The sequence below is a fragment of the Brachyistius frenatus genome, unplaced genomic scaffold, assembly GCF_029030835.1.
Source record: "Brachyistius frenatus isolate BFR_SWC_R1_liver_20210118 unplaced genomic scaffold, ASM2903083v1 Contig_82, whole genome shotgun sequence".
Classification (NCBI taxonomy): domain Eukaryota; kingdom Metazoa; phylum Chordata; class Actinopteri; family Embiotocidae; genus Brachyistius; species Brachyistius frenatus.
In genome coordinates this window covers 1617501-1632500 of record NW_027210681.1, presented here as the reverse complement: position 1 = coordinate 1632500, position 15000 = coordinate 1617501, and the positions used below count along the sequence as shown (strand labels likewise).

At 44.4% G+C, this 15000-nt stretch overlaps 1 protein-coding gene across 2 annotated transcripts in view; it reads right to left on the bottom strand.

Moving 5' to 3' along the window:
• Positions 1–15000, bottom strand: part of slc30a6 (solute carrier family 30 member 6) — a 43956-nt gene that overhangs the window by 10984 nt on the left and 17972 nt on the right. The window contains exons 5-10 of one of the 2 annotated variants that reach the window (XM_069709330.1): positions 13498–13540; positions 12725–12790; positions 10226–10306; positions 7650–7685; positions 4981–5075; positions 518–566 (exon numbers count right to left, since the gene is read on the bottom strand). In XM_069709330.1, the coding sequence (XP_069565431.1) occupies positions 518–566; positions 4981–5075; positions 7650–7685; positions 10226–10306; positions 12725–12790; positions 13498–13540 (370 nt within the window). Of the gene's footprint in view, positions 1–517; positions 567–1804; positions 1813–4980; positions 5076–7649; positions 7686–10225; positions 10307–12724; positions 12791–13497; positions 13541–15000 lie in introns of those variants that run through there. The other variant, XM_069709331.1, reaches the window with a different exon arrangement.

The following is a 15000-nucleotide window of genomic DNA, read 5'->3' as shown; positions in this document are numbered from 1 at the left end:
TATTGAAATGAATCAACAATTTGTTTGTTTGTAAACAAAAAGTTTAGAAACTGAAATATTGATAATAAACGCTCCATAAACACCTGACAAGACGGATGAAGTGAATTTCTACCACAGGATGCAGGGACCTCGTGACCTTCGACCCTGGGGTCAACAAGGAGTGTGTGTGTGTGTGTGTGTGTGTGTGTGTGTGTGTGTGTGTGTGTGTGTGTGTGTGTGTGTGTGTGTTCTGTCATCAACAATAACATCAGCAAGAAAACTGATCTGACATCTGTTTCTGAGAAGCTCGATCAATGAGCCAATCTGTTAGCTACAGTAAGGCCCTGTGTGTGTGTGTGTATGTGTGTGTGTGTGTATGTGTGTGTGTGTGTGTGTGTGTGTGTGTGTGTGTGTGTGTGTGTGTGTGTGTGTGTGTGTGTGTGTGTGTTGAGTCAGTGTAAGCAGATCCTTGCTGAGCCCCTGATGTGCTGATGAAGGAGAGCGAGCAGGAAGGATGAGGTCGTGTTGACGTTCTTACCTTCGACTCAGATCGGCGACGTGTTCCTGGAGCCAACTGCTGCTGGCCGCTGGACAGAGACAGGGGGACGGACAGGGGGACGGACAGGGGGACGGACAGGGGGACGGACAGGGGGACGGAGAGGGTCAGTGTCAAACATAGCAGTCATAACACTTCAATACAACAAAAACATTGTGTTCGGTTCTTCCTGTCGTCACGTCCCGGAACAGAAACTCTGCAGCTTCAGTTCCTGCAGGAAGCTTTTTACCGGAGCACCATTTGGTGTCTATCCTACGACGTGTTAATGCGTAACTCCTCTGTAACAGTTCCAATAAAGTTTTATTCAAACGTGACAGCTTCCCTGCTGCAGTTCAGTTCAGTTCATTCATTAAGTTCAATCTCAGTTTTTAAACTCTTATTTTTCTACTTTAACGGAACATAAAACGTCGAGCGTCCAGAAAACATCGTAGTTTCAGGGATTGTTCTGATTTCATGATGCATTTCTTCTGTATCAGGACGGACGGACGTTTTGAAGCTTCCCTCCTCCAGTCTTAATGATCTTAATACTTTAATACAGTTAAACAAACAAAAAAAGTTTGAGAAAAAAAAAGATGTATCTGATATTTTCAATGCATCATTTATTTCAAAACAACGATCTGACGTGGATCCGTTCGAAGTTTTATTTGGAAAAACTGCCACAAATTCCTGCAAATTCAACAGCGAGGATTTTTGTGTTTTCATGTCGTGTATTCGTCACGAACCGCTTTTAGTGTAAAAATCTGATCCGATCGACCCGATCAGAACCCGATCAGAACCTGATCGACCCGATCAGAACCCGATCAGAACCCGATCAGAACCCGATCGACCCGATCAGAACCCGATCAGAACCCGATCGACCCAATCAGAACCCGATCAGAACCTGATCGACCCGATCAGAACCCGATCAGAACCCGATCAGAACCCGATCAGAACCCGATCGACCCAATCAGAACCCGATCAGAACCCGATCGACCCAATCAGAACCCAATCGATCAGAGAATCGTCTGGAAGGAAACACGTGATCACACTTCTTTAGTTTCTGGAAATGAACTGATGATGGGATGAGGGAGGAGGAGGGAGGAGGAGAGAGGAGGAGGAGGGAGGATGAGGGAGGAGGAGGGAGGAGGGAGAAGGGAGGATGAGGGAGGAGGAGGGAGGAGGAGGAGGGAGGAAGGAGGAGGAGGAGGAGCTCCGTCTCCTCCATGACCAGAGATAAAAATATGGTGTTTAAAAAAAGATAAGCGCTCTCGCTCCGCTGCTCCGTTCCACCTTTAATGTTTGACGACACCACCGGACCCGAAGGCTCTACGTCGGGTCAAAGGCCCTTCACATCCCATCCTGCTCAGCCCCCAGTGTGTGTGTGTGTGTGTGTGTGTGTGTGTGTGTGTGTGTGTGTGTGTGTGTGTGTGTGTGTGTGTGTGTGTGTGTGTGTGTTTGTTTGTTTTGCTAGCAGGGTGAGTCAGTCTAAACAAACATTTTAATGGAGTGACTTATTTATGATCCATGTGTACGAGGAGGGCGCACAATGTGTGTGTGTGTGTGTGTGTGTGTGTGTGTGTGTGTGTGTGTGTGTGTGTGTGTGTGTGCATGTCTTTCTGCCTGCCTGGCCCCCTGGCACATAACATTACCACTGTCTGGAACATGGTTGCGTAATGCACTTTTGGTCTCACTCCGTCTGTGTGCGTGTGTGTGTGTGTGTGTGTGTGTGTGTGTGTGTGTGTGTGTGTGTGTGTGTGTGTGTGTGTGTGTGTGTGTGTGTGTGTGTGTGTGCGTGCGTGCGTACGTGCGTGCGTGCGTGCGCATGTAATGAGTGAGAGATAGTGTGTGTTTCTCCAAAGTTAAGTGCCAGTGTTTGTGTGAGTGTGTAGTTTCAGCCCCCCTCCCACCCCCCCTTTTTCCAAAATGTCAGATGTTAAGTGATGTTGAGACTGCTTCAAACACAAGAGCAGACAGCTGACACACACACACACACACACACACACACACACACACACACACACACACACACACACACACACACACACACACACACACACACACACACTGACCTCATTCATCAGTAGACTTGTGAGTCAGCTGAAAGGAAAAGAAAGGAAAGAGGAAGAAGAGGACAGGAAGCAAAGAAAGGAAAGGAAAGGAAAGGAAAGGAAAGGAAAGGAAAGGAAAGGAAAGGAAAGGAAAGGAAAGGAAAGAGGAAGAGGAAGAGGAAGAGGAAGAAGAGCACAGGAAGCAAGGAAAGGAAAAGAGGAAACAAAAGAGGAGAGGATCTGTTATCTGCCACCACTCATCAATCTCCCTCCTTCGCCTTCATCAGTCTCTCCTCTTCATCACTTATTATTTGGAGGAAACGACGAAGGAGACAAGGAGAGATGAGGAAGAGGAGGGTGTCCGGATGGAGATGTGTTCCACTTTCTTCGTCTTCCTCCCTCCTCATCCTCTCTGAAGGGACTGTGTGTGTGTTTGCGTGGTTTTTAGACTCATAAACACGTGTGTGTGTGTGTGTGTGTGTGTGTGTGTGTGTGTGTGTGTGTGTGTGTGTGTGTGTGTGTGTGTGTGTGTGTGTGTGTGTGTGTGTGTGTGTGTGTGTGTGTGGACAGAGTTTCTGTGAGGTTAATATGTCCTGGGGTCTCTGGCTCTGACCTGAGTGTGTGTGTGTGTGTGTGTGTGTGTGTGTGTGTGTGTGTGTGTGTGTGTGTGTGTGTGTGTGTGTGTGTGTGTGTGTGTGTGTGTGTGTGTGTGTGTGTGTCTGGGCTCTTTTGCTGTATTTGTGAGGACTGCAGACGACGCTGGAACATTTTGTTCTCACACAGAAGGACGAGGAGCTCCCGCAGATCAGCTGAATGTAGGACCACGTTTATATCCACCGTTAACATGACTTCATCGTCATCGTCACCGCCAGACGGTGTTTGAAGGTGTTTAAAGGTGTTTAAAGGTGTTCTCGTAACCTGGATTTGGATCTTTAATTTGCAAACATGTGAGGAGGGGCTGGTGGGTTTGGCTGACACGGTGAATCTCGGGGATGTCATTCATTTATAAGTTACTTCCAGCAATCAAACAGACACGCCCCCAAAAACAGGTCTTCTTGAATCTTCTTTTCTAATGAATGAGGGATTATTTTCAGATGGACCTCCAGAAAACTAAGAAGAAGGAGTGACTTTAGCTAACAACACCGAGAGAACTGATGGACACATTTTATTCACTTTGGATTTGATGAGAGAAGTTGAATGGGAGTCTATGGAGCCGGAGGCTTTTTGGAGCCGACCTCTAGTGGCACTCGCTGGGATTGCAGCTGAAGACACTTCTGGATCGGAACCATTTTACAGACATGAAGCTACGAACTCTTTTATAAACAGTCTGTGGTTTAAACACCGGACTTTCATTTGGAAAAAAGGAGTTCAAGTCTGCGAGAAAGCGAATGTTGATATGGATTTCCTTTAGGTAACGCAAGTAAGTTTCGTAAATAATTTAACGTATTTAACAAATGTATGTTAAATGAGTTTGTGATGTTACTTATCTCAAACCATGATCTTTTTCCTGAACTTATCCACGTAGTTTTTAACAATGCAAACCTGACACACCTTTTTTTTTTCCATCACGTTGAAGCAAAACACTGACACGGTGCCCTCTAGTGGAGTGACAGGTGTATTACACATTTCTAATCTGGAGAACTCTTTGTCGGGTGTAAAACGTGTACCAGTCCACTAATCAATGTTTTGATGCAAATCTTTGTTGTGCTCGACACGGAAAAATGAGCTAAAAGTCATGCAAAGACGGCAGGAAGTAATTTAATGACAGCAGGAAGGAATATCTAATATCTCAAAAACATCCTGCTGTAATGATTTTATGGAGGCAGAGACTTGAAGTCGGGTTGAATCTGACTTCTCTTTTAATCAGACAGTCGGCTAACAGGATAAATCGAGAACGGCCGTTAAACCGAATGATCATTTAAGTCGTGAACTGTAAATCTCCTTGACTGGTTTTCAGTAAGTAAATTGTTAAGTTTCACAAATCTCGGTGTAGTTTGGCAAAAGTCCTGAAATATACGTTTAAACCCAACTTTATACTTTAAAAACACCTCAAATTATCTTCTCGAAAAAACCAAAACATGCATTGCGGTATTTTAAGTCCGTGCAACTGTTTAGTTTTATAACTTACTGATTTATACAATTAGAAGAAGGGACTAACCTCTGAACCTGCTGCTGCTGTTTTTCTGATTTATTTACTGGCAAAACAGTGAGCCATCATTTCATTTTACTTCCATAATCCCCCCAACAAAAAAAATATAACAAAAGCCAAATTGTCCCCGTTCCCCAGTGAGAGCGAGGATTACCAAACCTCCACTGTCCAGAGGAGGAACCCAGAAGACAGAAATCACTGAATCCACCCGGCCGCTGTTTAAACCAAAAGAAAAGAAAGCAGGTAGGAAACATGGCGGTCGACTGTACCTTCAGAGACGTAGGCGAACGGTTTGTTCCTCACGGACAGGAGCGTCAGCAGGTTGAAGAAGAGGGCGACGAAGGTCCCGACCAGCAAACGGCCGCTGCAGAGACACCAAGAGTCTGATTACAAACCAAAAATATCTTTAACATACAGCGGAAACACACGGATGTCGATTCAATTCAACTTTATTCAGAGAAAATCAAAACACAACTTCTCTTTTTTAATCCTTTTTTGAGGCTCAGTTTGTCTATTTATATATTTTTATCAGTTTTACTACTTCCTCTTTCTCTATATTGGTATTTTATTAAACTTTTAATTGACGTGGCTTTTTGTTCCCCAATCTTGCATTCGTAAAAATATTTGCGATTTTGCAAAATTCCTGCAATTTTTGTCCTGAACTTGCAATTTTTGCCAATTTAACTACAAAAAAACTCAAGTTCACACAAGTTAGATTGATTTTTTGAGAAAATCCACCACAAAATCAAAAACAATCAGAAAACCACTCCATGAAATCCTGGAGGGACTCGCAAATAAATCTGTACTTATGAAGTGGTAAATAAAAACATCCTTGTTGAGCCAAATCTATAAAATAGTTTCAGGACAAAAAACATTTCTCATCTGCTGCATTTTGTCTTTTTCACTGATCCAAGAAATCAGAACTCTTAAACCCGGATAGACACAACACACACAACACACACACACACACACACACACACACACACACACACACACACACACACACACACACACACACACACACACACACAGCTGCAGTCTCCAATACACTAATCACATGGGACAATCCATTTAAGAGCCTAAAAATTGGTCCAAACAATCAGCGGGAGGCGAAGAGCTGCCCGATGGTGAGCCAAAATGCCCCCCCCCCTCACTCCCCATCACCCCCCCCCCCACCTCCATCACCTCCTTCTCCCCCCTCAAAGAACAGATTAAAGAGAGTGAGAGAATGTGTGTGTCCGTCCCTCCGCCCAGCAGACACCTGTCCCTCCGGTTAGCGGCTGTCTCTCAGGCCATCCAATCGCATCCATTCAGAGAGGAACAGGAAGGGTGAGGAGGAGGGGGAGGACGGGAAGAGGAGGAGGAGGGGGGGGGTAATCTCGTCACAGGAGACAGGTTTAAGTCTCGCTGTGCTTTAGGTTATAAAAGCCGTTGCTAATCTGTTTTATAATGGAGAGATGATGGAGAGGGAGGGAGCGGGGAAGGTGATCTAATGGGCGAGAGACTGATCAAACAGTCTGTCCGACACATCCAATCAATAATCCGTTCAGTCCCAATCAGTATCAGTGTCTCTGACTATCTCCATGACGACTGGAGAAACAGCAACAGAAACGTCCTGAGAAACTTTTTTTTTTTTTTTTAATCTACATATATATTTATTTTTGCCAGTATTTGGACAAGCTGATATCTGTAACCTGACTGCACCACAGGCCTGTCAATCAAACAGACACACCCCCAAAAACAGGTCTTCTTGAATCTTCTTTTCTAATGAATGAGGGATTATTTTCAGATGGACCTCCAGAAAACTAAGAAGAAGGAGTGACTTTAGCTAACAACACCAAGATAACTGATGGACACATTTTATTCACTTTGGATTTGATGAGAGAAGTTGAATGGGAGTCTATGGAGCCGGAGGCTTTTTGGAGCCGACCTCTAGTGGCACTCGCTGGTATTGCAGCTGAAGACACTTCTGCATCGGAACCATTTTACAGACCTGAAGCAACGAACTCTTTTAGAAACAGTCTGTGGTTTAAACACGACCTTTAAATAACTGTGGGGCCCAAACTGTGGTTGTCCCGCCCCTCCTTCACTGTGATTGGACGGCTGGGTAAACAGTAACAGTGACAGAATCAATGCGACCGCCAGCAGAGCGATCAGAGTGGAGATCCCTGATGGGAAATTAATTTATATTTTTTATTTTAGGTAATAAAGTCAGTTTTATTTCAAAGGAGACATTATGATGTCATACTTAAAATGGAACTTACTGATAGAACTTTGTAGTTTACCTTTCTTGAAGAAATTATATTTTCTTGATTCCTGTTCTGGTTTTGAACCCTCATGGTTGAAATGAACTTATTGTAAGTAGCTTTGGATAAAAGCGTCAGATAAATGTAATGTAATGTAATACTTTCAGCAGAGTTTCTGTTCACGACAGTTTCTACGTTAAAAACTGGAGGAATTTTGCAAAATTAAAAACTTCTGCAAACATGGAGGAGATTGTTTTGACTTCCGTTAATCACTGCGATCATTCGACGTCACCTCTGGACACGTGTTCTTTTGTTTTCTGAACTTTTAAAGGCGGGTGAAAAGTACCGGTCGTGTGTCGGGTGGCGGCGCTGATGTCGCCCGGCGGCGGGCGCTCACCGCACCGTCTGCATGTGTTTAATTAACCGTGCTGGTGTGGACAGATATCCGCCCTGTCAGGGTGTGAAATTAAACAGCCAGCACGCCGCTGTCACTCAGCCTGATCCTCCGACTCAGCGACTATCTGCAATTCTGTTTGTTGCTCTGTGACCCAGTTGTTTGGGATGTTCTGTTCTGACAACAGCTGGCACTGTGTGTGTTTTCACAGGAGGGGGCGCACACAGGAGCACGTGCGTGTGTGTGTGTGCGTGCGTGTGTGTGTGTGTGCGTGTGTGTGTGCAGGGGTAATACTTACGTATGGACCTCAGGCTGCTCCATGAAGCGCTCCACACTAACAAAACAGAAACAAACACGGTCAACAGCAGCAGCCAGGTGGGACCACTCTGTGTGTGTGTGTGTGTGTGTGTGTGTGTGTGTGTGTGTGTGTGTGTGTGTGTGTGTGTGTGTGTGTGTGTGTGTGTGTGTGAGAGTGAGAGAGAGAGAGAGAGAGTGATGGAGACAAATGAAATGAATGAAAGGAGACAAGGAGCGAACAAACAGAGAGAAAACAGGAAATACATTAACACACACACACACAAACACACACGTGAGGCCGCAGCACAGAGATGAGACACATGAGACTGTGTGTGTGTGTGTGTGTGTGTGTGTGTGTGTGTGTGTGTGTGTGTGTGTGTGTGTGTGTGTGTGTGTGTGTGTGTGTGTGTGTGGCTCTCTCTTACAAGTGAATGAAAACAGAAAAAAGTTTTGTTTTGTATTTTTGATCTTCAGGGTTTATAAAATAAGACTTGTGAATTAACATTTAGCTCATTAAAGATATAATAACTGGATCCAGGTCCGGTCAGTGCTTCCAAGATTATTTAAGAGCTGTAATGGTTAGTCAATTAATTGTTAAGCTGACTAACTGGCAAAAGAAAGGTTCATCATATGAAGTGAACATGTTGGTTTTGAAAGTGTGTGAAATGATCGGTTAACTGAGGAACTTAATTGTTAATACTTTTTAACTGTTTGAAATTGTTAATTAATTCCAAAACATGCAGAGTTCAATCACAACTACAAGAACCTTCATGAAGCGTCTTATTATTCAGAAATGATGAATGAAGCGAAAGTTTAAAAAAAACAAAACGTTTTAGTCTTTTTATTGTTTAAACCCATTGGTGAAGCATCAGGTGCTGTTGCTATGGTTACCTGCATCTTAATATATCTTGGATTCTGATTTAAAAAGATCTTTAAATTGTTTGGAGAAAAAAAAAGTACGACTCCTACGAGCCAATCGGAGCTTTTTTTTTTCTTTCAGCGATTTAAAAAATAAAACAGACTACAGTGTCTGTCAAACACACACACACACACACACACACACACACACACACACACACACACACACACACACACACACACACACACACACACACACACGTCTGCACATGAGACCAGGCAGCGTGCCAATTGCTTGACCTCTGTGACAGTGTGTGTGTGTGTGTGGGGGGGGGGGGGGGTTCACCCCTCCCTCCCCTGAGAACTGACCGCAGGACAACCCCACAGCGGACATCTGGAGGTGTGTGTGTTACAATGACAGACACAGGCAGGCAGTGACATCCCCACAGTACTGAAACATTCAGCGGTTTACACCACACACACACACACACACACACACACACACACACACACACACACACACACACACACACACACACACACACACACACACACACACACACACACACACACACACACACACACACACAGGTCTCTGGATCAACATCACCACTGAGTTCCACAGATTTCTTTTGAGAAACATCAGAGTTTGGGTCCAATGTTTGGGAACAGAACATTTTCAACACACCTGCTTACAGCCGAGTGTTCCTGAGCCCATGCAGTTATTTCCACGATAGAATCGGGGCTGTTTTTTTTTTTTTGTGTGAGTCAAACTCTGTAAATGTAAAAAAAAACTGTAAAAAAACGGAGACCGTTGAAACGCTTCAGAAAGTCTACGGTGATGAAGCGACGAGCTCAGCGAGTTGTTCTGAGTGACGTTTAACGTTTCAAGAGGGGCGGAGCTTCACTGTTCAAGAGTGAAGAAGGATCGTCAGGTCAGGAGACACCAGCTGGGTTTTCTTTGTGTCACCGTGAATTCGCCCCCCAGAGTCAGACTGTCAACACAGAGTTCCACCGGGACCTTCTGAGGTTCTGAGGGGAAAAACATTTGCTGCGAACCACCTGAACTGTGGCGGAATCAGTGGAAATCACTGCGCCTCGTTCAGATCATATTTCTGATCGATGAAACCCAAAAGTGTGAAAAAATTTTGGCCAAAATCTGATATTTGAAACTAATAAGAAAACTACGGTTAATGACGAGTGTTGCTGAATCATCCCGGTTAATATAAACTGCGGTCGTAACATAAAATGTTTGCAGATGTGAGTAAAAACCTCTGAAGGTCCAATTATTGCATTTTCTAAAGAGGAGACACGCTCCCTCTGAGAAACCTAGAGATGTACTGACATTCAGGATGAGGGCAAAAACACAAAGACAAAAGAAAGAAACAACTGGAAATATTTTGTGTATTATTAATTGTGTTGCTGCGCTGAGTCACACTAAGAAAATAATTGAAATTTTAATCGAGAGAGACAGAGTGGCTGAGACGAAGGAAAGAAACAACACACACACAAAGGTACTTTCATTCATTCAGGATTCATGTGTTGTCTTTCATGTTAGTGTGTGTGTGTGTGTGTGTGTGTGTGTGTGTGTGTGTGTGTGTGTGTGTGTGTGTGTGTGTGTGTGTGTGTGTGTGTGTGTGTGTGTGTGTGTGTGTGTGTGTGTGTGTGTGTGTGTGTGTGTGTGTGTGTGTGTGTGTGTGTGTGTGTAGACATACACACCTTTCCTTCAGGATGAACAGAGCTCCGAGCTGGACGAGAACCGTGGAGGCAAAAACCGCCACAACCTCCAGTCGTTCAAACCTGCAGAGAGACGAGGAAGAGGAGGAGGAGTCATCATCATCGGTGGGACGCAAGGACACACACACACACACACACACACACACACACACACACACACACACACACACACACACACACACATAACGCTAAGTCAGACACTCTGAAACAGACTTTAAGGAGAGAACTATTGGGAGTCGGAGGTGTTTCTGGAGCCGGCCCTGTAGTGGTCGGAGGTGGTATTACACTTTAAGGCCTTGGCTTCACTTTTCAGACCCGGAAGCTGCTTCCAACGTTTATGCAAAGTCTCCGTCAACAGACTACGATTTACAACATCTTATCAAAATCATCCCGCGCCGAGTAACGATAGATGTTGCAATTTACTGACGTTCCCTAAACGCCTCACGTGTCTGTGTGTGTATTTCTGTGTGTGTGTGTGTGTGTGTGTGTGTGTGTGTGTGTGTGTGTGTGTTGGTCTGAGGATGTGATGAGCAGACACCTGGAGGTTAATGGGTTGTCTCTTTTACTGGGACCGCAGCGTGGACAAACTCCTGCTCCGCCTGATTGGCTTCACGCCGCGGGGTCAGAGGTCGCGCTCCGTGGTTGATCTGCACGGGTGTCGTGACCGCAGCGGACTAACGTCAGGAACGATCACCACGGCGACGCGTTGATCTGATCCGATCGGTTGGTTTCCTTCAGCTCGTGTTGAGAGTATTTAATCAGCATCGTATCGCCGGGTGATGATGATGAAGAAGATGATGGTGAAGATGATGTTGATGATGATGATGTTTGGGGTAGACTAAATTAGACGCTGCCTCCTTGTATTGTGTTTGACAGCGCTGTCAGAGCGCAGCGCTGCTCCGGTGACACGTCGCCGACAGACGCACTGTTAAACATTCATTTTAAAACGAGCGACGCTGATAAATTTATCACGGTTTTTTTTAACGGCTTTCTTCTTCTGACTCATTCGGTCATTTCAGGTTCATTGAACGCACCACGTTTCTACCAAATGTAGATCTCTTACAGCCCCCCCCCTCCCCACCACCACCAACAACTAACATCGTCTCCATGCAACACTTCCTCTCTACATCTAATCTGAGCAAATTGAATTACAGCTCGAGGCGGCGAATTACAAGACAAAAAGTAAATAAGACGAAGAGTGTATCCGACTAATTCCTGGAAATACGAGTTGTGCCTCCTGCAGACTTTAAAGGAAGCTTGTTAAACTTCAAATCTACTGCTGAGCCATCATTCAGCTGCTGGACACACACACACACACACACACACACACACACACACACACACACACACACACACACACACACACACACACACACACACACACACACACACACACACACACACAGTGCCTGCTAATTTAACTTCAGGTTGGATATTAAACTTCTGTCTGTAAAATAAAAACATTGAGCAGCTGCAGGAAAACAATCCAATTGGAAATAATAAAAAATCAGATGTTGCCTGAGAATCTTTACATTTTCAGGTTTTCCTCAGTCTCTCAGTGATCCAGTGACAGTTTCCTGCACGTTCACAGGCTCATTTCCAACCGGAGCCACTGACGGAGAATTCGGCTGCTTTTAACGGCACCGGAAAATATAATGAGACTGAAAAAACTAAAAAGAGCAGCAGCATCTTCCTGCAGCGGACGTTACAGCTGCACATTAAGGAGCTTACGGGGGGAAGCTCGCACGACGGATGTTATTTCTGCCCCGTCGTCGTATCGGTTCCCATTAAGTTAACATGTTTCTATCAAAATAGTTTAAACCTCCATTTTCAAATGAAAACTGAATCGATTTAAAGATGTTCCTGCAGAAAAAAATCCCTGACAGGGGCAGGTTTGAAGCAAAAATAAGCCCCTCCCACTGAGAAATAAATCCCGTCCAAATAAATCATGTTTTCAGAGGTAAAGTACCTACGATATCTGAGATGTTTGAGGCCGTATGTTTTCACTCAGGTTCAAACTCAGCTGTGTTTGGGTGATGCAGCGTCCTGTGTTCTGAAATTAAAGTAGAGATGAACTACCGAATAATTATAAGTGTGGTGTGATTGATTTTTATTTACCTTAAACCAAGATATGACACTGAAATCAAACTCGACATTCACCTACATTTGATAGAAAACCAGACAGTGTTTGATTACTGTTTTTATTCTAGACATTATTGATCTGTGTAATTGTAATATTTGAACTAGACAGTAGTCGTAGCAGCTGAGTACGAAAGTCACTTCAGAATCAGTCTGATGGGTGGCGGAGCGGTCCAAAATAAATCCAGTGAACATAAAAGGTTGGTTTTTGTTGAGCACTTGTTTTGATGCAGCTGATGTCCCGAATAAGAATGCAGCAGAATGAGATCGTACGGAGGCCCGAATTAAAGGTTTTGATACGATGAATTATCTTAGTTAAAGATTCTTTTCCAGTGAACTCACCCGAAGGAGAAGACCTGGCTGGGTTTCTTCATGGTCACCCAGGAGCTGATCAGACAGGTGATCAGGCTGCAGGCGAGAGGAAGGTGGAGGAAGAAGAAGAGTGAGAGGTGACGGCAGCGAAAGAGAAAAATAAGTGATGGACGGAGAGATGGAGGAAGACAGACGACAGGAGGACAGATTAGAGGAGTCGGGGAGAGACAAGCGGACGACAGAAGAAACAAAAGAGAGGAGGTCAGGGAGAGTTCGCTGGCCTCTTAATTTCTCTTTTGTTCATTTTAATCTCTCAGTTAACTTTTCATGAGGAGAGATTCTGGTTGAAAACAGAAAACTGAATCAGACGTCATGTTATCGCACATCTCGTTGTGATTCTGAGCTTTTTAAAATTCTATCTTTTTTTATAAGTGATTCATCTGAAAACCACTTCTGATCAACTGATTACAACATTTTACCAAATAACAAATCAGAATTTAAGATCTTTAAATTATATTTTGTAAAAATAAAACAACAGTTCGGGAGATGAATTCTACTGCAAATAAAACTAAATGCAGCAGGAAATCATCACATTCATCAAATGTCAAAATTATTACCGTAATGAATTTACTACCTCAGGTCTAATGCATCGACACCTTCTCAGACAAACAACATGCTAAAAACAGCAGGAAACCTTCCACAGACTGGAGCTGTTATCGGTTATTAGATTGTTGTTGTTGTTTTTTTAATCTTCGCTCTTCAGAAACTCATTTTTGTGATTGCTGAGATCAGAAGAGACTCACCTGAAGAGGTCGAAGATGGTCAGGTATGTGTAGGCAGTCAGGGCTGAAATGACAAGGAAACCAAGAATATCAATCACTCATCAAAGCAATTTGTGGGTGAATTACAGGCCTGGAAGATACGAAAAAAATCAGTGGGCACGTGACGAGTACAGCGCCCTCTGCTGTGTGAAACGTGAAACAACAAGAGGCGTCTGCAGTCAGAAAGTTCTGAGGAACTCCTTCAAAATACAAGATGAGGTGCAGTCAGACTCTGCAGATCGTCAGTCTAGCACAGCTGCGCACAGCCGAGAAGCACCGAGCAGACACTGCATCTACCGATCAATAATTAATGACTGGAGGAAGTGAGTTTGATGTTGGATGTGCTGCTCAAAAGATGAAGATGAAGACCTGCTTCATCATCAGCTCTGTCTGCAGATCTCTCAGGATGAAACCACACCTGAATGCATCATGTGATTTGGTTGATGTGTTTATTCAAAGTGTGAAAGCTCAGAAAAATCAACCTCTCTCTGAAATAATAGAACAAAATCGTCTGAAAAAGCCTAAAATATCTAATATATTAATGTAGGACTCAATCGCCAAGCAGAGAATCTGAGCCGAGTTGGCCTTCAATTACCTAACGAGGATGTTGGTCAACAAGCTGTCGGCTCGTCACCAATTTAAGCCGCCAGTAAATCATCCCGGCTTCCATTGAGTCCACTAACATCTGGCCAGCAGCCAGACAGGTGAGCAGAGGAGTCAGTTAGCCGGTTCGTGGACCAGTCAGTCAGTCAGGGAGCAAAGCGACGGCCTGTCTCCCCACCCGTCTGTCTGTCCGTCTTATTGCCGGGCAACCGGCTTTCTGTAATCAGGCTGTGCTGAGCGGGATGAGGAGAGCAGATTAGAGCGGCTTTGTGCTGAGAGGAACATTTTGTTTCCCCACTACCGGCGTCCATGTTGGCCAACCTGACGCCCGGTAAATCCAAGCGAATCGGAGAGAGACAGACTGACGGACAGGGAGGGAGGGGGGGAGGAGGGAGGGGAGGATGGATGAGAGATGGAGACAGGCAGGTGAGGAGGAGGACAGACAGGATGATGGACGTGTGGACGGACAGGCAGGCAGAGAGGAGGTGAACGGGTGAGAATCAGGAGACCAAAAGATCCAAACTGAACTCCAGAGAATAAACGATTCATTTGGTGGCAAATCAGCAAAATAAGAGCTTTTTAAAAAAAAATCTTATTTTGTCTCTATTTAATATCTAGAAGTGATGTGTAGAGAGTGCTTTAGCGTCGCAGTGTAGACGTCGTCTTACCGGAGGAAGATGTGCAGATTTCCTTTTAAAAAATGGGAAATAAAAAACAAAAAAAAAAACGCTCTTAATCAGTTCTTCCTCGTGCATTTAGAAAGTCCGCTTGATATTTTGATATGCGGCGCGGGATCGATGGGGGACGATGTCGTCGTGTTGTGTTGAAATAAAAAGCAGCAGACAATAAAAGCAATAATAATACAAACGCTGACATCACAGT